This window comes from Rattus norvegicus, chromosome 9 (genome assembly GCF_036323735.1).
Source record: "Rattus norvegicus strain BN/NHsdMcwi chromosome 9, GRCr8, whole genome shotgun sequence".
In the NCBI taxonomy this organism is placed as follows: Eukaryota; Metazoa; Chordata; class Mammalia; order Rodentia; family Muridae; genus Rattus; species Rattus norvegicus.
In genome coordinates this window covers 1,074,774-1,099,471 of record NC_086027.1, presented here as the reverse complement: position 1 = coordinate 1,099,471, position 24,698 = coordinate 1,074,774, and the positions used below count along the sequence as shown (strand labels likewise).

At 51.8% G+C, this 24,698-nt stretch overlaps 3 protein-coding genes and 1 long non-coding RNA gene across 7 annotated transcripts in view; 2 read left to right on the top strand and 2 right to left on the bottom strand.

The window, feature by feature from the left end:
* Dpp9 (dipeptidyl peptidase 9) overlaps nucleotides 1-967 on the top strand; it is a 34,996-nt gene extending 34,029 nt beyond the window's left edge. Inside the window, exon 21 of one of the 2 annotated variants that reach the window (XM_217309.11) lies at nucleotides 210-967. In XM_217309.11, coding sequence (XP_217309.6) covers nucleotides 210-302 — 93 coding nt within the window. In that variant the 3' untranslated portion in view covers nucleotides 303-967. The remainder of the gene's footprint in view (nucleotides 1-209) is intronic. The other variant, NM_001305241.1, reaches the window with a different exon arrangement.
* On the bottom strand, nucleotides 724-10,346 carry LOC134480469 (uncharacterized). Its single transcript, XR_010054912.1, has 2 exons — nucleotides 4,173-10,346; nucleotides 724-3,109 (listed from the first exon to the last, which is right to left on the bottom strand). It is a non-coding gene; the product is annotated as an uncharacterized LOC134480469 (long non-coding RNA).
* Nucleotides 3,504-12,647, top strand: Mydgf (myeloid-derived growth factor). The gene is made up of 6 exons (NM_001399360.1): nucleotides 3,504-3,675; nucleotides 4,719-4,769; nucleotides 8,282-8,343; nucleotides 9,054-9,135; nucleotides 9,589-9,661; nucleotides 10,344-12,647. Exons 1-6 carry the CDS (start codon nucleotides 3,523-3,525, stop codon nucleotides 10,421-10,423), a joined length of 501 nt encoding a protein of 166 aa, NP_001386289.1. The 5' UTR covers nucleotides 3,504-3,522; the 3' UTR covers nucleotides 10,424-12,647.
* On the bottom strand, nucleotides 11,216-23,748 carry Tnfaip8l1 (TNF alpha induced protein 8 like 1). Of its 3 annotated transcripts, none has more exons than XM_063266830.1 (3): nucleotides 23,567-23,748; nucleotides 16,472-16,573; nucleotides 11,216-15,260 (listed from the first exon to the last, which is right to left on the bottom strand). In XM_063266830.1, exon 3 carries the CDS (start codon nucleotides 15,253-15,255, stop codon nucleotides 14,695-14,697), a length of 561 nt encoding a protein of 186 aa, XP_063122900.1. In that variant the 5' UTR covers nucleotides 15,256-15,260; nucleotides 16,472-16,573; nucleotides 23,567-23,748; the 3' UTR covers nucleotides 11,216-14,694. The 3 variants fall into 3 exon arrangements, with proteins under 3 accessions (XP_063122900.1, XP_006244432.1, NP_001386234.1); NM_001399305.1 differs by having other exon boundaries at nucleotides 12,964-15,260; nucleotides 16,472-16,571; nucleotides 23,567-23,643; XM_006244370.5 differs by lacking the exon at nucleotides 16,472-16,573 and having other exon boundaries at nucleotides 23,567-23,745.
* Nucleotides 23,749-24,698: the final 950 nt, after the last annotated feature.

Sequence of the window (24,698 nt, the reverse complement as noted above, 5' to 3'; positions counted from 1 at the left end):
GCAAAGGTAGCTATAAATTTCAGCTTTTCCCCACATCACATGTGGCTGGCAGCTATGATCTGTGGAAGAGATCCACTACCCAGGACCTGGTGATACAGTAACTAACCCATGTCACCAATGCCTTAATGTGGCAAGCCATTAGTGCACCTCGCCCCAGGGGTACATAGGGTCCCCGGGTGGGCCTGACCACAGCCCTGCCTCTTCTGCAGATTTACCCAAATGAGAGACACAGCATTCGCTGCCGTGAGTCCGGAGAGCATTACGAGGTGACGTTGCTGCACTTCCTGCAGGAACACCTGTGACCTCAGACCTGCGTCCTTATACCACTGCTGCTTTTCTTGTGTTTTTGTAATCTTTTAATTTTTGAAGCTTCCAATTTGTTTGCTTGCTGCTGCCTGGGGGCCAGGACAAAGGTGGTGATGGCCCCCATGCCACCGTCCTTGAGCTGGTGAGAAGCTGCGACTGTGCCCACAGCCTCTGTCAGGCTGCCATGGCCCTGAATGTACAGCACCATCCCAGCGCAGAAGCATGCGCCCCCCACCGCCTCCTGCAGAGTCATGTGTGCTTGGGGTGGGGATTTTAAATAATTATTTAAAAGACAGGAAGTTGGCGGTACCGAGCAATGAAATTGAAGGTACAGCACTGGGTGGCTGGGGACCCCACGCTCTCCCGACACCCAGACTGTGGAGCTGCCAGGTCCCCGTCTGGGAGCCTTCTGCCCTACCTGTATGCTGCCCAGCTCCTCCCCACTCACCACCTAGGGGTGCCAGGGTCAGGAATAGGACCTGTCCTTCCCCACCCTCTCCTACCAGAGTCCAGCATAAAGAAGTAAAAAAAGAAAAAGAAAAAACAAAAAAACCAAACCAGAAACCACCTCTACATATTATGGAAAGAAAATATTTTTGTCAATTCTTATTCTTTTATAATTATGTGATATGTAGACTCATTAAATGAATCCAAATGAAAATGGTGCCACTGTGAAGCTCCTTCTCAAGTGGTGTTGGTTGGAGGACAGAGGGATTGCAGGGGATTCTGTGGGCCCTTGGGTCCCAGGCTGGAAACTGAGGACTGGTGATGGGAGAGTGGGAGTGGGGACAGTGTCAGGTATATAGGACAGCCCCGTGTAGGCTCCAGCCCAGCACCTGGGAGGCAGAACCAGGTGTATCTCTGTGAGTTTGAGACCAACCTTGTCCACAGAAGGAATTTTATGACAGCCAGAGAAACTCTGTCTTAAAAAAATCAATAATATTATAGAAGACAATTAAAGATGAAAGACTTCCCCATAAGTAATCTCACACGGGTCAGCTGGTCTTCGCTGCCAGGTTCTGTCCCGATTCTGGGAACACACATGGCCTCTGTGGTTAGTGAACTAGTCCATTCCCTTTCATTTGAGAGAAGGGTGGGAACCAGAAATGGGCTCATGAGATGGTTCAGCAAGTTTAAAGTGCTTGCTGCCAAGCCTGACGATCCAAGTGTGATCTCCAAAACCGTTCCGGTTAGAGAAAACTGGCCTGCGAGCTGCCCTCTGACTTCTGCAGTGACTAAACAGTGGGAAGGGACATCTACCAGTGAGAGACAAGGATGGGACAGGAAGTGACCGAGAGAGCAGACAGGCGATGTGTTTCGGGGACAGCACAGCTCTGGTGGGACAGCATCCAAGTGGAGGGGCATCCTGAGACACTTAAGCCCAGGAAGCACACGGTGCTGAGATAATGGCTCCTCAGCAGAGGTGCTGGAGCTCCTAGGGAGAAGTATCCCTTCTCTGACTCTTCATTGCTTCTTTTCTTCCTGGCTTCTGAGGACTCACACCAGGCAGCAAATATCATGAAAGAAATCTATTGGGGAGTCCAGGATATGAAGGGATAAATCCAGGGACATCTGCCTTCCTCTCTAGGGACTGGGCAGCAGGGAATTGAAGGGGCAGTGCTAATATAGGATCTGGGAGGGGCAGATCTCAGGGCAGAGATTTCCAGATTGAGGATTGGTGGAATTTCAAGAGCTTGAGCTTGGGGAAGGCTCGGGGATTGGTGGGTTTTTGTTGTTTTTTAATGATAATCTCAAGGGACTGGTGGGTTTTCCTGCTCAGCAATTGGTGGCTCTTTTTCACCACCTTTTCCCTGCATTGGGCTCATGGATAAGGGTGGAAAGTCCTGCCTGCAGCTGGCTTTTGCTGAGGCACCATCTCTGTGGGGCTGCTGGTGCATGGGGGAGGCCTGAGAGGAGATGAGCCTCCCCAACAGGGCGGTAGGCTGAGATGTCACTGGTGCTGCCACTTGTTGGCCATTTTATTGCAGTGGCCCATAGGCTGGGGTGGGAAGGAGGACCCTGCCACTATTTTGATGACTTTTGTGGTGCATCGCTCAGGGACTGGGATGTGGCAGGCTAAGGTGGCATCAGCCATTTGAGGGGAAAGAGGCCCAGTACTTGTGACTACATTGAGGATCACTTGGCCCTGGAGTCTAATTTTTAAAGTTACATACTTATTTTCTGTTATGCAAGGCTGCTTGCCCCAGCTCACTTGTAGTGAGGGCAGCTTTTAGGAGTCAGTTCTGCCACCACCTAGTTCCGAGGGCTGGAGGATGGTCAGCTGTCATGGCTGCAAGCCCCTTTATTCACTCTTCCATCTTGCCAGCCAGCCGAAAGATGGGAAAATTAATCAGCAGTAGAGGGCTGGTCAGGCATGCCCGGTAACAAGCAACACCTGGACTTATAGGAAGCTGCTATACTAGAAGAGTCCACTTAAAATACTGTTATTATAGTATTTTTATGTGTGCATGGCGTTTTGCCCGCATATATGTCTATCTGGTACCTACAGAGGCCAGAAGAGGGCATCGGATCTCTTGGGGCTGGAGTTAAAGTTGTGGAACCACCATGTGGGTGCTGAGACTCAAATCTTGATCCTCTATAGAACAGCCAATGCTCTTAATTGCTGAGCACTCACAATAAAATATTTTTGAGTAAAACTTAAAATATAAACAAAGGTAAAGTAAGTTATAAACGAAAAACAATCAACAGGTGGTGATGGCGGCCTACGCCGTTAATCTCAGCACTCAGGCGGCGGTCAGGCAGATCTCAGTTCGGGGCCAGCCTGGAGAAGAGTTCCAGGACCCTGTCTCGAAAATCATAACCCAAAAGATAGACAAATAAAAGTGAAGTAAACCATATTAACAAGATAATCTAACAAAACTAATCACAGTCACCACCCCCCACCACCCCCATACCCCCCTGATGTGAGTACGGGAGCCCATTTAAGTTAGATATAAAAAATGTCCGGGAAAAAGATAATGTGACGTACAAACTCTGACGCCAACAGCACTGAAATAGTCCCCCCCCCCGCAGACGTGAGCGCCAATCAGAGGCGCTGTAGATCGTCACGTGCCAAGGCAAGTCCCGCCCCAACATGGCATCCAAAGCAGCCGCCAGGTCTGGAGGGGCGAAGCGAGAACGTCACAATTCCGCGCCACGTGTCCAGCGCGGGTTGCTCCACGTTCGCGAGCGCCTGCGCATTGCCCCGGAAGCAAGATGGCGGCCCCCAGCAGTGGCTTCTGGACTGCGCTGGTTCTGGCGGCCGCGGCGCTAAAGTTGGCGGCCGCTGTGTCTGAGCCCACCACCGTGCCATTTGACGTGAGGCCCGGAGGTGTCGTGCATTCCTTCTCCCAGGACATAGGACCCGGGGTACGTGCTACAGGGGCATCGATGCCTCTGGACTGCCGGCATTGGGCGGAGCCAGACTCGGGACCAGGTTGTCCTGGAGACTGGTCAGCATGGCAGGGGCAGGGTTACATGAAGAAAGGATGAGGCTGCCTCATCTGTCACCTGTCAGTCATTTTCTACTTGCAAGGCGACGCCCCCTTGCCCAGCTCATTCTAGAAATGGTTAATAAGAGCAGCGGACCTAGGCGACTGGTTATACAAGTCGCACGAGGATTGTTCACTGAACTCGAACTAGAGAGGAAGTACCCGAGGCATTTCACGGGTCCATCAACTCCCCTCTCAATGGTTGTGAAGCCAGCAGCCAGCCTAGCCTCTGCCCCAACCTGACTTCGGCGACAGCTGTGTCCCTGGTGACCGTTTGTTGAGAACATTATTATAGTCCTATGCTTCCTAGCAGGTTTGTGTTGAGGCAGGAAGTAGTAAAAGCTTATTATACTGTCAGGTGCCCCAGGTACTGACCTCATAGCCAGTGTTCTAAAGAGGCAGCTGCTGAAGGCCATTTGACCTTCCCGGGAAACCACATGGATTTGAGCAAAATTCTGACCTCCTGAGAGGAAAGATATCAGATGGTCACTGGAGGGCGTCACAGGGTCTTTGTTTTATATGGTACCGAGGGATGGAACCCAGGGTCTCAAATAGGCTGAGCCAGTGTTCTGTCCCAGCCTTAGGTAGGGCTCCACCCCTGACCACGCCCCCAGCTCCTCAATGGGAGATTCTAGGCAGGGCTCCACCCCCAAGTCACCCAGCAGCCCCTCACAGTTGATTTAAGACAGTCTCAATCCTTGACATCTGGGCAGGGGCTCTACTGCTGAAGTACATCCCAGTCCTCTTTGATCTGTTTTACGCCAGGACAGCACCTTGATAAGTCACCCAGGCTGGCTAATGTCCCATTTCTGCCTCAGCCTCCTGGGAACCAGAGATGATACCATGCCCGTTATGCTAGGGTCTCGATTCCGAGCGTTGAAACCTTTGCCCTTCAGCCTCCTTTTATTTTTCCTTCTACAGGGCAAGTTTACATGCACATTCACTTACGCTTCCCAAGGAGGGACCAACGAGGTAAGTTACTCAGGGTGTCACACAGATGGTGTCAAGGGAAAGTGACCAGACACTTGGGGCACTGAATTCTCAGTTCCCTTGAGCCCAAAGGACCCCTAGTTGCCTTGGCTTTCGCCTAGTGGAACCAGCAACCCACAGTGCGGATTCCTGACTATCAATCTATGTGTGATCAGCCACTGTGGTTCTTACTGTTTTAGTCATGTTATAAGATGGGCTCTTACTGTGTAGCCCTTGCTGACCTCAAACTGCCTTTGCTCTACCTGCTCTGCATCCTGAGTGCTGGGTAACAGTGTCACTACTATGGGCAGTGGACCCTTTGTTATCACAAGAAGGTCTGTGGCTTAGGAGGCTCACCTGGGCAGCCAGCCTGGGAGAGTGCTCAGGAAAGCCTATGTGTGATCTGGCAAGAGGGCCGATAGCTCGGCAGCATACAGGGCACAAAACAAATTGTTGTGAGGTTGGCTGCCTGTACGCTATGCAAGGCAACTGCCACACACAGGTCAGTTCATTCAGGGGAAATATCAGTGTCTCCGGAACCTTGGACATGAATGTTCTGAGTAGAACTTCCCATGGTGGGCTGGAGAGATGGCTCAGTGGTTAAGAGCCCCGACTGCTCTTCCAGAGGTCCTGGGTTCAATTCCCAGCAACCACATGGTGGCTCACAACCATCTGTAAAGAGATCTGATGCCCTCTTCTGGTGTATTTGAAGACAGTTACAGTGTACTTATATATAATAAATGAATAAATCTTTAAAAAAAAAAAAAAGAACTTCCCATGGTAGCAATGAGTGGGAGGTGCCTTAGTGACCGTGGATGGATGGGCCTGCACAGCACTTGAGTGACTAGGAATATCACACACCCATGAATAAGAGTGTTGTGTAAGGCGTGGAGAGAGATAACAGCCCTGCTTGGGACATTGAATGAGTGACTTTGTTATGTACATAGCAAACAAAGAAATAGAGAGGCTACAAACAGCAAAACACCTCAGTGAGCAGAAACCAGCATGCAGTGACCACAGAGGCCAGAACGGGCCATCAGATGTCCTGGAACTGGAGTTACAGTTGTGAACCACCATATGGGTGCTGGGAATCAAACTTAGGTCCTCTGCAAGAGCAGCCAGTGCTATAACCACTGAGCTATCTGCAAATTCTTGGATATGAATATGAAGAAACCATCAGAGGAAGCAAGATGGCAGTCTTCTGGATAGCTCATGGGCAAGCCCCCAGGACCTAGCTCCCAGCCTGTCTCCTCCATGTAGTCTGGTTTTTTAAGCATATGTATGTAGTAGATGTGCAGGTGTATACTTGTTAGTGTGTTGCTCTCTGAGGTTAGAGGAGCTAGAGTTAGTCAGTGGTTGTGAGCTGCCCTGTGGGTTCTAGGAACTGAACACAGGCATCCTTTAGGCTTACCATTGCTGTGATGAGTCACCATAACCCAAGGAAGCCAGGTGGAAAGCGTGTGGTCCGCTTACACTTCCATATCAGTCATTGAAGAAGCAGGACAGGAACCTGGAGGCAGGAGCTGATGCAGAGGCCATGGACGGTGCTGCTGACTGGCTTGCTCTCATGGCTTGCTCAGCCTGCTTCTTAGAGAACCCAGGACCACCAGCCCAGAGAGTACTCCACCAATAGTCAGCTGCATCCCCATTGATTACTAATTAAGAAAATGCTCGGGGGGGGGGGGGGGGGCTGGGGATTTAGCTCAGTGGTAGAGCGCTTACCTAGGGAGCGCAAGGCCCTGGGTTCGGTCCCCAGCTCCGAAAAAAAGAACCAAAAAAAAAAAAAAAAAAAAAAAGAAAATGCTCGGGGTTGGGGATTTAGCTCAGTGGTAGAGCGCTTGCTTAGGAAGCGCAAGGCCCTGGGTTCGGTCCCCAGCTCCGAAAAAAAGAACCAAAAAAAAAAAAAAAGAAAAAAGAAAATGCTCTAGAGGCTCGTGGAAACTCTGGTTTTATGGGGTGTACCCTCCTCCCCTGTGCCTCTAGTCTGTGTCAGGTTGAGATGAAAGTGTCCAGGGCAGCAGATCCTCAGGGGCAGCACCTGCTCCTGAACCTCTCTCCAGCAGTCTGCAGTCGGCTGTGGGGGTGGCTTATCCCTGCTGTTGTCACTGCTACCCATTACAGGGCTGGGCCATCCCTCCCTCAAGACCATGGAGGGTGCCTGAGACGAACGCAGATACCACTTCCAGAACCAGCTTCCCAGTGAGCTCGAGGGGAGTGTTTTTCTGTTACAAGGAGGGTGGCACTGACACTGCCACAGTCTGGAGGGACCTCCAGGATGCTGCTCAGGGAGACAGGGACAAGTCATGCTGTGGGATTCCATTACAGGAAGTATCCAAGACAGGAGCCCTGACAGAGGAAGTGGATGTGCTGGGACCAGAGAGAGGCTTGCCAGAAGGCTCATCACAGGGCTTCCTTTTGGACTGATGGATTGTTCTAGATACATGGTAGTGATGGCTACACCGTGGACTGGACTTCACAGATTTGCGTGATTTAATGTGAATGATCCAGGGAATGGAAATTTTCTACTTTATTCTGTGAGCAGTTTTAGGGTTTGTCTGTGCCTGAGATTAAATGGCTATAAGAGCGCCCAGTAGCAAGCAGGATGGGTGGCAGCTCTCTTCTGGCTGAAGCAGGAGGATCAGGAGTTCAAGGTCCTTCTCCACTTCAGGACAGCCTGAACTTCACAAAACCAAAAGAGGGCCTCAAGTCTCCATAACTAGTTGTAGTGGCTGTGAGCCACCACGTGTGTGTAGGGAATAGAACTCAGATCCTCTAAAAGAGCTGCCTGTGCTCTTAGGTGCAGAGCTGTCTCTCCAGCCCTGGCTGGTTTTTGGCTTTGGTTTTGGTTGATTGTGTTGGATGGTTGGTTTTTGATAGTCTCATGTAGCCCATGCTGGCTTCCTACTCCTTCCATAGCTGAGACTAAATTCTGGTTGTCCTGAGTGCTGGGTGTTAGGGTAACAGCATCCCCCATTGACCATTGACTATTACAGACGTTCTCTACTGCATATGCACACACCACAGTCCACACAGGACAAGTGGGGAACAGGCTATGTGGTGGTCCTGCCACCCTGAGGAAGCTCCAGTGTGTGTGTTGGCACCAAGGCACTGAGGAGAGGAGGAAAGGGAGGGGAAGACAGCAGAGAGCAGGGCAGGGGGTTGAGGAATCTGGTTAGGAATGGAGCCAGAGGGTTGGGTATTTAGCTCAGTGGTAGAGCGCTTGCCTAGCAAGTGCAAGTCCCTGGGTTCAGTCCTCAGCTCCGGAAAAAAAAAAAAAAAACAAGGAATGGAGCCAGAGCACCATGGTTGACACTGGTCTGCAGTTCCCAACTGAATTTAGACAGGGTCTCGCTGTTGCCGTCGGTTCTCAGGACATCTTACAGGAAAAAAAAGTGACTGGATAGTTCCAGTGGCAGGGCAGTGTCTGCTGCTTTAGTAGGATGCAGAGTTTAGGAGGGACTATGTGTAGCAGGCCTTGCAAAGAGGCTCATCAAGCCTGTCCTCTCCCTCCCCAGCAGTGGCAGATGAGCCTGGGCACAAGCGAAGACAGTCAGCACTTTACCTGTACCGTCTGGAGGTGAGCCCCATGTGCACAGCTGGGATCTCTCCCCCCCCCCGCCCCCACACCTCCCCTCACCCCCATCTCTCTCTGTCTCTGTGTCTGTCTCCTCTGTCTCCCCGTCTGTCTCTGTCTGTCTCTGTGTGTCTCTTTATCTTTGCAGCCACTGTACATGTGCATACCATGATCCACCCAGGACAAATGGAGAGCAGGCTGTTCGGTGGCCAGTCCTGCGACCTTGAGGAAGCTCCAGTGTGTGTGTCGACACTGAGGCACTGGGCAGAAGAGGGAGGGGAAGGAAGATGGCAGAGAGCAGTGCAGGGTCTGGGGAATCTGGTTGCATGGCAGGAAGACACCAGAGCGCTGTGCAATACAGCCAACTGCTGATTCTCTTGTTCAGTTCTGGGGAGACAGAAATTAGAACATCAGGACCTCAAGGCCAGTCTTGGCCACATAGTTAGTTGGAGGCCATTCTGGGCTACCTGAGAATCTGTCTCAAAAATCCGTCTTGAAACAAAACAAGAAGATAAACACTGAGAGGTAGCCCTGACTCTGGAGCTCCCATCCCCCCTTCCCTACTCCCTGGCACCCACAAAGCTACTTCCTGCCTCTGGCTTTGGGTGTCCTGGAAATTTACCACAATGGAGTTCCACATCACCAGGCTCTTTCCAGGGCCTCAGTTGGGGCCTCTCCCCCAAGTCCCCATGCTGACTCTTATCTCCCCACAGGCCCCAGGGGAAATCCTACCTCTACTTCACACAGTTCAAGGCTGAGTTGCAGGGTGCTGAGATCGAGTACGCCATGGCCTACGTGAGTACCAGTCACAGGGACCTGGGGACCAAGGGGCCTGCAGGGCCCCAGATACCATTCACTGCAGAGGACAGGACCCAGCCACCCTCTTGATCCCCCCCATGAGCAGGAGGCCCACTGTAGGGGTAGTCCCTGCAGGGTTGCTGGAGGAGCCAGGGTGGCCTTGGTCAACTCCTGCCCCTCAGGTAGCCGATGATAGGCTCTTCCTCCAGAGCACCAGAACCCTCAGCAGCCTCATCAAGTGTGCTTTTGAGAGCCAAGGTGACAGACTGAGGCTGTCCATCCCCTGTGATCAGACCCTCTGCCTGCGCTCTCCCTGGACTATACCCTGGGAATGCCATACCCACACTAGAAAGTATGCCTGGCCACAGTGCCCAAGAGACCAAACCAAGGGGACTGGAGGGGACTTCTCTCTTCATGATGTATGTCTGCTGAAGTGCTGTTTTATTTCAGTCCAAAGCTGCATTTGAGAGAGAGAGTGATGTCCCCCTGAAAAGCGAGGAGTTTGAAGTGACCAAGACAGCAGGTAGGTGACATGGGTCCCAGCAGGCAGAAGGCAAGCCAGCACCCAGAAAGAGCCATTTGGAGAGAGGCAGAGGAGGGTCCTCGTGACTATGTTCTGCAGATCAGAAATTATCTTGAGAAAGGGCTATGGGCTAAATACAAGCTGCTTGTGGGATGGACTCTGTGTCAAGGTTGCTCCAGCCTGTTTAGCTCACAGTGTCCTAGTCACCAGTCCTGGTCTACTTTCTGTTACTGTGACACAACACATCCGAGGTAGGCTGCTGTATAAAGCAAAAAGGACCATTCAGTGCTCCAATCTAGAGGATCAAGTACACGAAAGTACCCTTACTAGACTCTGAGGACCTGGTGAGGGAGACACTGGCTGAGCCAGGGAAGACAGTCCACACCCTCACAAGAACCTAGTCAAGGCTTCACCTGGGGATTCTAGGCAGAAGCTCTACCCTGGCCACGCCCCAGCTCCCTCACAGGGGTGGGGGTGGGATCCTAGGCAGGGGCTCCACCCTTCACCATTCCCCCTAGCCCTCTTTGTAATTTCCCAGGCAGGCGGGGCTCTCCTTGTGTCACACTGCCGGGCTCTGCAGTTTCTACTTTCACCCACCTCTTCACCCTGCCATCCCTGGCCTCTGTTAGCACTGTCTGGTCTCAAAATCATGTCAGGGTTGAACTGTACTTGTGTCTTGCAGTGTCTCACAGGCCTGGGGCCTTCAAAGCTGAGCTCTCCAAGCTGGTGATAGTAGCCAAGGCGGCACACTCGGAGCTGTGACCCTCACCTGTCATGAGCCTTCACGTCCTCTTTCCTGAGGCACACTGGCCTGGACTGCTTGTCTAGGGCACTGGTTCCTTTGGGAGCTGGCATTGCCCTGTACAGGTGACACTGTGTCACTCTTCAGAACTCTCTGAGCCCCGTCGCCCATCTCACCAGGGAAGGTGCAGGACATGTGCGGGTAGGATGGAAGGACATCCTGGCTTTCCTAAGGCAAGACGTGGTGTGGTTTCTCCTCTGAGCCCTCCCAGCACCACTTCCTAACCCCACACAGGGCACCTCCACTCAGAAGGATGGGAAAAGATAGAACAAATAAATAAATAAGTAACCACCTTAGCAGAGGCTCTCTGGGGTGAGGACTCCGGCATGACTTCTCACCATCTTCCACAGTAGCATAGCAGGTGCAGGCACGTGGCCTCTCCTAATGACTGGCACATAGGTGCTAGCACAGTGGGTCCCAAGGCAGCCAGTGACTTTGCACCCTCAAGGATGGGTCACTCTCCTGAGACACCATGTTGCCTTGAATCCACACTGTGTTCTCGATCTAGCAGGACAAAGCCAATGTCCCCACAGATTCTGGCTTCAGGTGGGTTTTTAAAGTCGGATGGAAGCAACATGTATTTAGATTTTTCTTATGCTGTGTCTGTGTGGTGGTGGGGGGGTGAGAAGGGGAGGAGGAGTTTGAGTTAGTGAGTGCTGTGAATTTGTGCTATTTGTGTGCTCATGGAAATAAGAAGAGGGCATTGCATCTCCTGGCCCTAGAGTTACAAGTGGTTGTGAACTGTCTGTGGGTGCTGGGAATTGAACTTCAGTCCTCTGCAAAAGCAGCCAGTGCTTTTAACAGCTTAGCCACCTTTATAGCCCTATAAGAAAAAATAAAACAGGGGTTGGGGATTCAGCTCAGTGGTAGAGCGCTTGCCTAGCAAATGCAAGGCCCTGGGTTCAGTCCCCAGCTCTGAAAAAAAAAAAATAATAAAAAAAAAAATAAAGCAAAGGCCTGGAGAGATGGCTCAGTGGTTAAGAGCACTGATTGCTCTTGCCAAGGACCTGAGTTCAATTCCCTGCAACCTCATCGCGGCTCACAACCATATGTAATGCCAATGCCCTCTTCTGGTGTGTCTGAAAATAGCAACAGTGTACTCATATAAATAAAAAAATCTTTAAAAAAAAAATCTAGCAAAACACCTGAAGCCAAGGAACCCTAAAGTTCCTAAAGTGGCCTTAAAGTGTCCAAGCCTTTCAGACGGACCTTGGGGCCCTCCAGCTACACCTTTGGGCCTGACATCTCACTGGACATCCAGTGAGGCACTGGGACTACCAGACAGGTCTGTACCTTACAAGGATCTGCAGGGGTGCTGCACCTTTTCACATAACGTTTGTGCGTGCATGTATGTGTGTGTGTGTGTGTGTGTGTGTGTGATCCCACAGCAAGAGCCAAGTACCCTTTTTGTTCCCCGTTCAGCCATTAGGTAAAGGCAAAGGCATCGCTGTGAGTTGGAGGCTAGCCTGGACTACATACAGAGTTCCAGGACTACATAATGGGACTATACCACAAGAAAGGGAATCTGGCCATTAAGACAAGAGGATATTTCACATAGCTTATACCCTTGGAAGGACAACCATCAGTGGTGCCTTAGGGGCCTGAGGTTCCAGGGACTCTGAAACATGGATTTAGGCCCAAGCCCTCAAGCTCCTACGTAAGAAAGAGCACAGCACGGATGAAGTGAGGCCAGGCTATGTGGCTGCTCCTGTGTGCCTTTCAGAGTCTCCAGTTATTACTCAGGATACAGAGTAGGTAGAACTGAGTGCCAGGACATATTAGCCCTTTAATGTGTTTCTGGGCGGGAAACGTTGGGAATGAACCAAGCACTTTAAGTATGGGAGGGCAGTGATGCTGCAGAGCCACACCCAGATCCTCAGATCATCTTACTGAAGGCCACAGCCACCGGCCTGTGATACTGACCTAAAGAGATGGAGTGGGACCTGGTGGGGGAGCCAACCCCCATCCTGTTATCCCTGGGCTGGGCAGATCAATCTTGGCTGTGGGTGCTTGAGAGCCATGGAACATAGGACGACATGTGGGACTTGACTCTCCTTCCTTTCTGTGGTACCCAGGATCAGATAGACTTAGGTCACCAGGCTGGGAGTGGAGTACCTTGGTGGCAGAGCCTCTGTAGTGTTCATGAGGCCCAATGACACAAAGTAATAAAGTGTGCTCCCGGTGCGCTCTGATTCTTATCTCACCCTTATGAAAACAACCCTACAGAAACTCAGACTGTCTCCCTTATTGGTCCACTTGGTCAGCACAAGGGACAGCAGCCTGCATGCTGGTGTTCCAGTTTTAAGACCTCTCTTTAGGCTTAAAGTGAGGAAATCCCTGTGGCGTTGGAACACTGAGAAAGGCTTCAGGGACCTGACCCCTCATCATCAGTGAGGGTCACAGAGAGGCTGCCGGAGAGATGGCTGCAGCAGGGCAGTATAGGGCTCAGGCTGGGATTGGGGTGCTGAGGCAGAAAAATCAATTCCAGGCCAGCCTGGGCCACGGGGCAAAATATTGTCCTTTAATCCTAGCACTTGGGAGGCAGAGGCAGAGGCAGGAGGATCTCTGAGTTCCAGACTAGCTTAGTCTACAGAGTGAGTTCCAGGACAACCAGGGCTACACAGAGAGGCCCTGTCTCAAAACAACAAGAAAATGTAGCTGTTAATAGAACCTTCTTTGTCCTTACATCTGTCTGCATGCACTGAAACACTGAGGAGGTGACTCCCTCCTGACCCCAGGAAGTTCCAGGTTGTAAACACTGCCCTAAATACACTCAGCTTTGCACGTTCTGTGTCTTCTCCAAATACCTCAGATAACCTTCCTTCCTATCTGCTGCTGTGCCAGCTCCTCCACAGACACAAACTACAGACACAGGATCTTCACAGGTCTCCGGCCATCCCCACCTCGTGCATGCTACCCCTGAGCCAAGCTCCTGATCCCTCACTGGGGAATTCTAGGCGCGGTCCACCCCTAACCACGCCACGCTGAGGGATTCTAGACAACTAACCCATACCTTAGCTGGGCACATATGTAGCTGGAGCCTACTTTCCAAGGGTAAAAGTTTTGTCTCAGTACCAATTGGGTTAACCAGTTATGGTGTCTCACATAACCACAGGCCCGCTCAGATAGTAGAGGCTGCTTCCACACACAGTCTCAGTTACAAACCCAGGCTACCATACAAAGAGGAAAGATGGATTTGTTTCCCAAATATGGAATTATAATTTAACACATACTTGTGTCTCCAGTGGCTTTACCCTGGTCTGAAGCTGGGAATGGGGTCCCCATGTTTGACAGCGAGTCCTGTCCTATCAGTGACAACTCCCAAGTGTCCACCTGGAATAGTGCCTCCTTGCTGAGTGGTTGGATCCCTCCATGTTTCCAAGTGCCAGAGCACCCGCCCCCATGTGGCTCTGTGTGGGCATGTCCACATGGAGATCAGAGGCCAACTTTCTGAAACTGGATTCTTCTCCTACTGCACAGGTTTTGGGAAAGCCAGTCAACAGGCTTGGCAGTGAGCACTCCTACAGGCTGAGCCATCTCACCAGCTCTATTTCTTTTCTTCAGTGCCAGGGTCCAGTCCCCTAACAGGATCTCAGATCCCAACACCAAAGTGTGCTTGGAGTCTCAAAACCACTGGGAAAAAGCCATGGCCCTGTCTAGCACCTGTCTGCTGGTACATTCGGTAGTAGCGTCACTCGTCAGTGCTCAGTGCCCTGCAGCATTGGCAGAGTGAACCCCCCTGGGCCAACCTATATGAAGACCTGTTGTAGCAGGCTGATACCTGTTCACTCTAGTCTGGTGCAAGAGTTTGAACTCCATTTTTTAAAGCAAGTCACCTTGGGAGGACCTGAGACTTAGGAAACAGTCATTTGGCAGTGGGAGGGATCAGAGGAGTACAATTCTTTTCTCCCAGTTCTCCACAACCTTATTTGAAAGACTGAGAATGCTCAGACAGTGGGTTGTTGGCACACACTTGTCGTCCAGCACTCTCGGAGGTGGGGGCAAGAGGCTCAGGAGGTCAAGGTCAGCCTTGGCTACATGGGGAGCTTGGTGTCAGCCTGGCTACATGAGACCTGTCTCAGAAGGAAGAGGAGGAGGAGGGGAGACGCAGGCAAAAGCAAATGGGCTACAGCAGGAGAAGCAGAGGAGACACTGCCTCGTGCACAGGCAGTTCTGTGTTCTGGGGGACCAGTCACCAGGGGAAGATAGGCTCCAGGTTGCTGACTCCAGGTCAGATGCCACCCTCATCCAACATCCTCCCAAGGCCATCACAGATGCGACACAGGTGGCTCCGGTAGGGCTCTACTGGACTGTACAGTGCGGCCAGGAAGTCGCCATTGGCAAAGTGACTGAAAATGTGATTGATGCGGCCGTGTGACTTGGCAGTGAGGTGCAGGCCAGTGGCCTGGTGCAACAGATCCCTGCATTCCAGCAGCCCGGTGGCCAGCACACACCGGTCAAAGGTGAAGTCTACCTGGTGAAAGCTGAGGACTGTCATGGCCAGGCTGTGCACCCGGCTCCGGAAACGCCGCAGCTGGGCTAGCGCGTTGCTGTCCAGCTGGTCTGCCCGAAGCAACACAGCCAGCTTCACGGCCACTTTCACCAGGTTCTTCACCACCCTCTGTGCCTCCTTCCGGCTGCGGGTAAACTCCTTAGTGGCCTGGTACAATTCATCCAAGATCTCACTGCTGGTGTCATCCACAAATACAGCCACCATGGCCTTGGAAGCCATCTTGCTGAGGACTTTCTTCTGGGCCTGCAGGACCAGGTTCTTTGTGCTGAAGGTGTCCATGGGCCCTGTCAGGATGACACAGTGCTCAGGTCAAAGGAATGAATCTGGACAGGACTTGGCACCATTCTGATTTCCCGGCAGCCAGCCCATGGTTTCCTAGCTGGGGAGTTGAGGCTTCAGATGGTTGCCATGGAGGAAGGAGCCAGGAAGTGGCCAAGAGGACAGGCAGGTCGGCTCCTGTGGAGCAGTCACCCCACTACCCAGTTCAAGCATTTTTAGAATTTTCCCAAATGACAGTACTAAAAACCACTGGCAATTCTCATGCCTCTTCCCTAATAAACTTCTGTAACCCCACAGAACTCTCTCTCCAAACCCCTGCTTCTTTCCTAGTAAACTCCTACATAACCTTCCAGTGCCCAAGGTCCCTGACTCTTCCCAGGACAGATTCATCGCTCAGCTCAGCCTGGGTATCTCCTCCTCTAGGAAACCATCTTAAGCTGACCTGCCGGGTACTTCCTCTGAGCCACACAGGGCTGCACAGCTGCAGGGTTGCAGGCCTGCAACCACCTCCCCCAGACCACAGAGGGACAGAGCAGGGCCTGGCCCCTCATCTGCTGTGTTCTTGGGGACCCAGAACCCTCTGGGAGTGAACAAACTTGGAAGAGCAGGATGGAGGGGACATGACCAGACTGGGCCCTTGGGTCTCAGTCTTGCCCCAGACGCTGGTCAGCTGTCCACTGCTCACCCTATCCTGATGGCCGGGGGCTGGGGGAGCAGCAATGCCCCCTTGCTTCAGACCACTTGCCCACTCCCAGAGTCCCCTACAATGCCTGTTTTTGTGTGAGCTCGAGCCCCGACCCCAGCCTCTCAGCCATCAGCTCCCTGACCTTAAGAGTTCAGGGCAGGCACAAGAAGGCTCTGTGTGTTTTCCTGCCCACAGCGCTCACCACCCCCACTGTCTGCCAGCCAGGGTCCACACACTACTGTTGACACAGGGCTACATGGCAGCTTGGCGCCTGCCACGTGAACTTATTTCGTTTCTTCGGCCAGTGCCATTTGCAACAAACAATGCCATCCAAGTGGCCCAGCTGGGAATGAATCCATAATGGTGGAATCTATCCCCTCAAAGTACACTGCACCACAGGGCCATACAGCAACAAAAGACAGTCTACCCCTGACCCCCAACACCACACCCCTACACTTGAGTCCTCCTCCCTCCTCCCTCCTCCCTAGTGTCTACGAATGGTGCTGAGTCTGAGGTGGGCAGAGCACTTGCCTGGTGTCGGTCCTCAGCTTTCAGAGATGACAGTAGGAGGGTCAGAAGTTCAAGGTCACAGCTGCATGGGGAGCTGGAGGTCAGCCTGAACTGCCCAACCCTCTCAAGAAAGGAAAGAGAAATAAGATGGAGCCTGAATGGGCCTCTCCAGCACCCTGGGGTTGTTTTTCAGTTGACGTTGAACACAGGGCTGCTAGCAGAGGAACAAAGTCTGATGTCCCCGTTTGACTCAGCGGCTGACTGTCTCTGGTCCTTGCTTTTCCCATAGACAAAGCTAAATCTGTTCTCTCTGGCTCAGAGGTGAAGCCGAGTGTGTGGAAGCAGGAAGAATGTCAGGGTGGCACAGCTGCAGTCCGTCATTCCCAGCTCCAAGTTGGCTGCCACCTGAGGCAGCCAGCTGCTGGCCTCTACTTCCTGTTCTGAAACCCATTGTTCTGACAAACTCCCCACTGGAGCTCTCCTTCCTGCATGACAGCCATGTGAGGCCTTCAGAACAGGGACTTTCCCAGGGAAAAAGTGCTGTGGCCTTGGTCCCTGCCAATTGAGTGTCACAGCACCCAAAGTCTGGTGCCAAAACAGTCTGCACTCCAGCTTCCAGAACTCAGCCCCAACGCTCAATTGCTCAGCTGCCCTAAGAGGCATTTATGGAGCACCAGCTGTGTACCAAACACAGAAATGACCAAAAGTGACTTTGTCTCTGACTTCCCAGGGCTCCTATTTATGCTATGTTCTGACTATAACATGATTTGGGGACCATCTTGACCCTGTAGTTGATTTTACAGGCCACATCACCCCCTTCATTCAATAACTCTTTTTTTTTCTTTTTTTTTCCAGAGCTGGGGACCAAACCCAGGGCCTTGAGCTTGCTAGGCAAGTGCTCTACCACTGAGCTAAATCCCCAACCCCATAACTCATTTTTTTTTTTTTTTGGTTCTTTTTTTTCCGGAGCTGGGGACCGAACCCAGGGCCTTGCGCTTCCTAGGTAAGCGCTCTACCACTGAGCTAAATCCCCAGCCCCTCCCATAACTCATTTTTAAAATGTATTTTTGTTTTTTTTCAGACAGGGTCTCTTATCATTCAATTTGGCCTTGAATACTTAATCTTCCTGCCTCAGCCTCCCCACCATGAGATGACGTGTTTATGAACTGTCTGGCTGGGCCTCTAGGATTACCCCTGAAGAGGACACTGAATTAGAGAGAGGAAACACAAGAAACCAATAAACAGGAAATAAAGAGTAAGATTCTGGGGCTGGAGAGATGGCTCAGCGGTTAAGAGCACCCGACTGCTCTTCCAGAGGTCATGAGTTCAATTCCCAGCAACCACATGGTGGCTCACAACCATCTGTAAAGAGATCCGATGCCCTCTTCTGGTGTATCTGAAGACAGCTACAGTGTACTTATATATAATAAATAAATAAATAAATCTTTAAAAAAAAAAAAAAAAGAGTAAGATTTTGGCCTGAGGGATGGGAAAAGGTCACTTGTCTCAAGGGAAGGGACAACAGTGGAAGGCACTGGGCAAAAGGCCCGAGGCGTAGCCATGTCTGCTGTTAGATCTGGAAGCCTCAGTCCTGCTGCAGGCCACAGCTGCTCTGAGAACCTAGCCCAGGCCTTGCCCTGTGGGAACAACACTCATGTCCTCTCCTGGGCCCTGGGCCACAGCTTAGAGTTGGTATGGTTTTTAAGTTTTTGTTTTGTGTAAAACAGAGTCTTGCTCTGTAGACCAGGCTGGCTTCAAACTCACACATGCCTGTGTCTGCCTCTCAAGTACCACAATGTCCAGCTTGCCCTGACCTTTTATGTGCCTTCAAACTCTATTTAAGTTTTCTTTTTTAAAAAGATATATTTATTTATGTACATGAGTACACTGTCACTGTCTTCAGACCCATCAGAAGAAGGCATTACAGATGGTTATGAGCCACCATGTGGTTACTGGGAATTGAACTCGGGACTTCTGGAAGTGCTCTTAACTGCTGAGCCATCTCTCCAGCCCTGGATTTGTTTTTTGAGTCGGAGTCTCATGTAGGCCAGGTTGACCTGAAGCCCACTGTATAGCTTGAACTCCTGATCCTCCTGCCTCCACTTCCTGAGTAATGGAATGACAGGTGTGTATCCATTCGTGGTGTATGCAGTGCTGGGGGCGGAGCAAGACGTGGGAGAGGAGAAGCTGCTAGGGTGGGAGCCAGGCCTCTCTTGGTCCTGGTGGAGTCTGCAGTTCACACACTACCAGGTTTACCCCTGGTGCTCAGAAAATGTCTGTGCAACAACTGATTCCTGAATACTGAGTGAGCTGTGAAGAACTCTGGAAAGGGAAGCATGAAAAGATACGGGGGCCCCAATGACTGGAGGGTCAAATAGGGTGACCCATGTGTGTCCCCTTTTCAGCCTACCAAGAGCACACTGCAGAAAGCCACCATAACTTCCAAGACTCCTAGTTGAGAGCAGAGTTCCCACAGAGCACCAACACCAGTGGTCCATCAAGTGGTCTCAGAGATGGCGGAGTGTATGAAGAGCTTGTTAAGTGTGCACACCTCAAATCCCCACCACCCACAGGAAAACAGCACTGGAGAGGTGGAAATTGGGCTCTCTGGGCTTTGATGGCTTGCCAGCCTAGCTCCCTTCACTGCTCCCCAGGTTCAGTGCTACCCTACCTCAAAGAACAAGGCAGAGAGCAACTGATGAGGACACTTGAGTTTCAGCTCCATTCTCCATAGACACACATAGATGACTGAGGCCATCAATGGTGGCCAGGATGGCCTCTGATAACAGTGAATACCATGGAGCTGGGCCTCAAGAGATGATTCCCATCACATCAAGTTTCATTCAACAATCATGTGTGACATGTGCCACACTTTATGACACTCTCCCACAATCACCCTCTGGCTTCTAAAATGCATGCTCTGAGGGTCTGGGCAGTAGGTAGGGCTTGCCTGGAGTACCCAAGCCCTGGGTTCTGTCCTCAGTATCAGGCACACCTGGTGTCACAGATGGCCGTTCATCCAAGCACTTGCAAGCAGAAACAGGAGGATGTCTGTGAGTTGGAGGCCAGCCTGGTCTACAGGGACATCTTGTACTCAAAATAAAAGATCTTCACTGCTTTCTGAAGTCATTGCAAATGCTAGGAGACTCTCCCCTTTTCCCCTGCTCACATACACACCCCAACCCCAATCTCCAACGGCTTGCTAACACATACACACACGCACACACGCACGCATGCACGCCGCCCTGCTTGCTCATCATTCAGCTTTTGTAAATAAAGTTTTACTGTCACACTCCACATGCACATTTGCATGTCCTGCAGAACACTCTCACTCTGAAGACCCGCAGGTGCATGATCCCTTGGGTCTAGGCTAGTTGGCCACTCAGTAAGTCTGAGGATTCTGGTGGGGTCCACAAGGCCACCACAGCCACCTTCAACCACAGAGGTGGCAGGAGGACTCTAAAGCTGGGAAGGTCATTTCCAACACAGTCAAAAAGAGAGGATAAGGCCTGGCACAGACCACAGCAAAAAGCAGCCAGGTCATTGGGTGATCTCTATGCTGGTGGCCGCTACTTTCTGTTCCGTGTGTGCCTGACAGCTTTCTTTACTGATGGCATGATTTACATTCTGTTGACACGGCACCGGGTAAAGGCACTTGCTGCCCAGTGGCTTGAGTTCCATACCTGAGACCCACACGGTGGGAGAGAGCAATGATTCCCAAGTTGTCCTCTGACCTCCACACATGCTCTGGCTCTCCCTCACACATAGTAAGTAAATGTAATAAATAATAAATACAACACGATTTACTTAGCTGGAAGCACTCAGTCCTAGACTTTTAATCTGAGTTTAACAACCAGATGGCAAGATTCCCAAAACTCAGCAGTGGCACGGTGCTTGTGAGGCTGATGCTGCCTCCCGCCCCTGGGCAGCCCCTGGCCTCGTGAATTATTTATGTCACCCATGCAGTACATCCACATCCATAATTGATGCCACCAAGCCCGCCATCCTCCCTCTTCACCCTAGTTGACTGTCCCAGGGGCAGCTGAGCCACAGCCCCTTGTCACCGGTGGTCCAGCCAGTGTCTGTCCCAGTGCAGTATGGCCAGCTGGAGATTCTGCCTCCACACAGCACCCGAGCACCACTGTCCATCTGCACTAGTCCTCTGGGAAATCAGGCAGGCTCCCTATAGTAATGCTGGTGTAAGAGTGGGAGGCCAGCTATATGGCTCATGAGATGAGGACACTTGCTGTGAACTCTGACAGGCTGAGTTTGAGACCAGGAACCACTGGGTAGAAGGAGAGAGGACCCCAGCTGGTTTTCCTCTAAGCTTTATATTCACAAAAAGGAATAAATAAGTATTTTAAAAGAGACTGTTACAGAGCCAAAGAGAGTGTGGATCTTTGATTCAACTTCTACTCCATTTCTTCAGGGTTGGGGTTTAAGACAAGGTCTTATGCTGCAGCCCAAGCTACCTTTGGCTTTACTGTAATCCCCCTGCCTCAGCCTCTTAGGTGTGTTCTACCACACCCAGCATCCACTCAATGTTTTAACGGAAGGGAAATATGAAGGTCATCAGTGTGTGCACTCAGCCCCAGAATTTCTCAGCAGTCTGAAGCCTCTATCCTGGTTCCTCTTACCCTGTCAGGGGTCCCTGAAATGCCAGAAGCCCCCATTAGCACTGAGTTAACTGCCCCTCTGCCTTCTGCCCTCCATGGCTCCCCTCTCCCTCCTCTGCAGCCACAGTGCCTCCTCCATAGCTCTCACAAACAGCAGGACCTTTACACACGCTGAGCCTACCACTTACCATTCTCTCCCACAGGTTGCTACGTGGTTGCTTTACCCTGGAAATCTCAGATCACTCATCTCTACGAACACCCAGTTACCCAGTTCCTTTCTCTTTTCACAGTTACCATTATAACTCAGGACAGAGTCCAGCTTTACCAACTGTGAGGCAGGAGATGGTAGGCGTGGGGCCAGCTTTGGTCACTGCTGTGTGCTGGTGCCATTAACTAACACAGTTGACTTACCTCAGTGTTCGGGAACAGTTTGTTAACTGACTAAGTAATTCCTCATGGCTATGATAAAATGAGAAACTGAGTCAGGGGCCTGGGAGTGACAGAATAATGCTGGGTCAGAACTGGGACTTGAATCCAGTCCCTACCTCAGAGCTTATCCAACTGCAGTCTTCCCCTGGGGTCCACCCTAAAATGGAGAAGGGGGTGGGGTGGCTATTGATCCGGCCTGGGAATCTTCCAGAGCTCTGTATGCTGTCAGCCCTTCCATGGTTCCTTCAACTGGCCTTTGGTCAGGACTGCAGAAGCCCCCACCTGCACAGCACCTTCTGGGGGGTTCTTAATTACCTCAACTGTTTTCCAGATGGGGAAACACAAGGTTGGGGCTCAGAAAAAGACACACTGGGGTTCTTGGAAGAGTGGGCTCACTGGGCTCCTGAATGGAGCCTCACTCTCTCTAAGCTTTCACTGAACACTGGATGGCACCCGTCAGTAGGTGGCACGCCTTCTGGTGGCCCCGATTATTTGGCCTGTATGCTGAGTCACCTCACTTGTAATCATTAAACAAACTTTTGTGGGACGAGTCCTAGTTTGCCTAGGGCTCAGAAAGTAAACTGACGGAGAAGTCTCTATGTCTGTCCATACCCTCAGGATCCACCACTCATCACTGGACTCCCAAGCATGGCTCACCAAGCATGGAAGCCCAGGGCAGGTGTTCTATGATGACTTTCTTTGTTCTGTTACTTTGTACAGTCCCCGTTGCTCCGCCCTCGCCCTCACCCCTCCCAGCCACCCACATCCTAGGTGTGGCCCGGATTGTGAACCTGTTATGTTTTAAAGTTGGTGCTGCCAGGGTTGATCTGCCAGAGTTGTAGAGGGCTCCGCACGTGCAGAGGCTCTGAGTGTGAGGATACCCATGTGGAGAAGAGGCAGCCACTTTGAGGTCCCAGGACAGAAAAACAGGACCTTTGGCACACAAAGCTCATGTTCCAGTTCTTTCTTTCTTTCTTTCTTTCTTTCTTTCTTTCTTTCTTTCTTCCCTTCTTTCTTTCTTTCCTTCTTTCTTTCTTTCTTTTTTAGATGGCTGATCTGTCTGTGTAGTTATGGCTAGCCTGGAACTCCCTTTGTAGACCTGGCCTCAAACTTACAGGCATCCACCAGCCTCTGTTCTAACCACTGGGTGAATACCATGCACCGTGACCCTTGGTTTATGTTATGTTGGGGCTGGAACTCAGGGCCTCTTGCCTACTAGGTGTGCACTCTACCCACTGGGCCACACTCCAGGGTCCCGTTTGTTTTAGACATGGCCTCAGTGTGTAGCCCACCCTGGCTCACCTTCTATTTTGTCTTTGCTTTTAACCCTCCCAGAAGCCTCAGGGAGTCATGAAACAACTGTCCCAAGACAAACAGGGAAACTGAGGCTTATAATTAAGTTACGTGTTCAAGTGAGTCAGGTTTGTCTGAGCTGTGTCCTGACCCCAAGGCAGGCCTCCAGAGGCTTCACAGCTTGGAGCTCAGGTGACCCAGAGGCCTGTTTCCAGCTCAGTGTTCCACCCTGTCCCTTTTCCAGACCTGCTGCTCACAAAGGTGAGAAGCCAGAGTCTGATTCCCTGTCTGTCTCCTCTCGCTGGCCAACCGTAGCCCATGTTCTGGACCCTAGTTTACCCTCCAGGCCACCACTGAAAGAGCCAGAAGGCCACAGACCTGTACCAGGTCACCTGCCAATTATGTGCCAGTCACTGTCCCAGTTCTCAGCTGGTAAAACTGAGTCCAAGCCCTCAGGCAATGGGAAGCTTGCAGTGCCAGTCCCAGTCAGGGTGACCCTGCTCAGGTGAGATTCCTGCATCAGCCAGAGCCACAGTGGGGTCCAGTCGGCCACCTCAGAGAATACCCAGACCATTTTGGAGTCAGGCTGCACGCCTGTACAGGGCCAAGTCCATCCAGTCTCCCCTTGAGGATTACTAACTTAGCCCACAGCAACCTGCTCACAACAACCGATGCTCCCAAAGCCAGTGAAACTGAGGCAGGATGCACATAGGGCGGTGTGGGAATAGGAAGGGACGGGAAAACCCCAGGAGAACTGGTGTAGGACCCCATAGCTCACCTGCTCCCCGCGATCCGTCAAGCCTTTAGTTTTCTGTAGGTGCCTCTGCTGGGCCAGAGGCATTGGCCGCTAGATCTGAGCCGGGCGGCTGGCGGGGAGGCCACGCTCCCGAGAAGGCCGCGCCCCCTCTAGACCCTCACTGGCTCAGCAAATGGTAGCTAGCGCACAGGCGGTGTACAAAGGAGCCAATAGCAGCAAGCCTCTGCCAAGAGGTGCTCGGCAGGAAAGGGGCGTGAGCAAGGGCGTAGCCTGCGGCCGGGGGAATTCCTCCGGAACAGCGCTGAGCTGAGTGCCTAGGCAAGAGCTGCCCAAAGGAGTGCTGAGGCGGGGAAGAGGAAAAGACTGGGACAGAGAAAAATGCAGCACGCGTGCATAGTGCGACAGAGATCCGAGAGGCCAAAGCGAAGAAACACGCCTCCGCGAGACACATGCACCCCTCTGGGCCGGCCTAGTTTACCCACTAGGTAGTTAGAGTGTCATCTGGGACCCCCGTGTCAACTCAACATTTGCCTTGGGACAATCCTTGTGGTTCCTGAGTAGTACGGAGGTGGGTGTCTCTGGGGTAAGGTGGGGGCGGGACACTGTGATGTCTTCGCTAACAAAGGCCGGGCATGGCCAGCTGCCTCCCAGGAGGAGGCTGTGAGACCTGGAAACTCAGTCTGGGAGTGGTTCCCACACCCCCAGTACCCCCAACCTAGGCCAACACCCCCACCTTACTCCAAACTCCACCCCAACTCTCCACCATGGGTCTGCACTTGCTGAACCTGGATGGCCTTGTCACAGCAAGGACACTGGGGGAAGCCTCAGCTGCCCCCGGCCCTCTTCGGGAAGCCCAGATGTTTGCTGGCTACATCCTGACCTTTCCTGGCACGGGCTTTAACACACAAAATTAAATCCTAGCTTTATATCTTATGAGAGATAGAAACTGAGATCCAGAGAGGTTAAGTGACTTGCCTGGAGCAGCACAGACCCCAATGGCTTTCTTGATTTCAAATTATCTGCGCTCTGGGCCAGAAACCTGCAGGGTGCTGAGCGTCACCATAGCCTCCATCCACTCTGTGCCAGGAGCTCAGCCTTGTGACAGCCACACACGACCCTAGACATGGCTCAGTATCAAAAAGAGAGACCACAG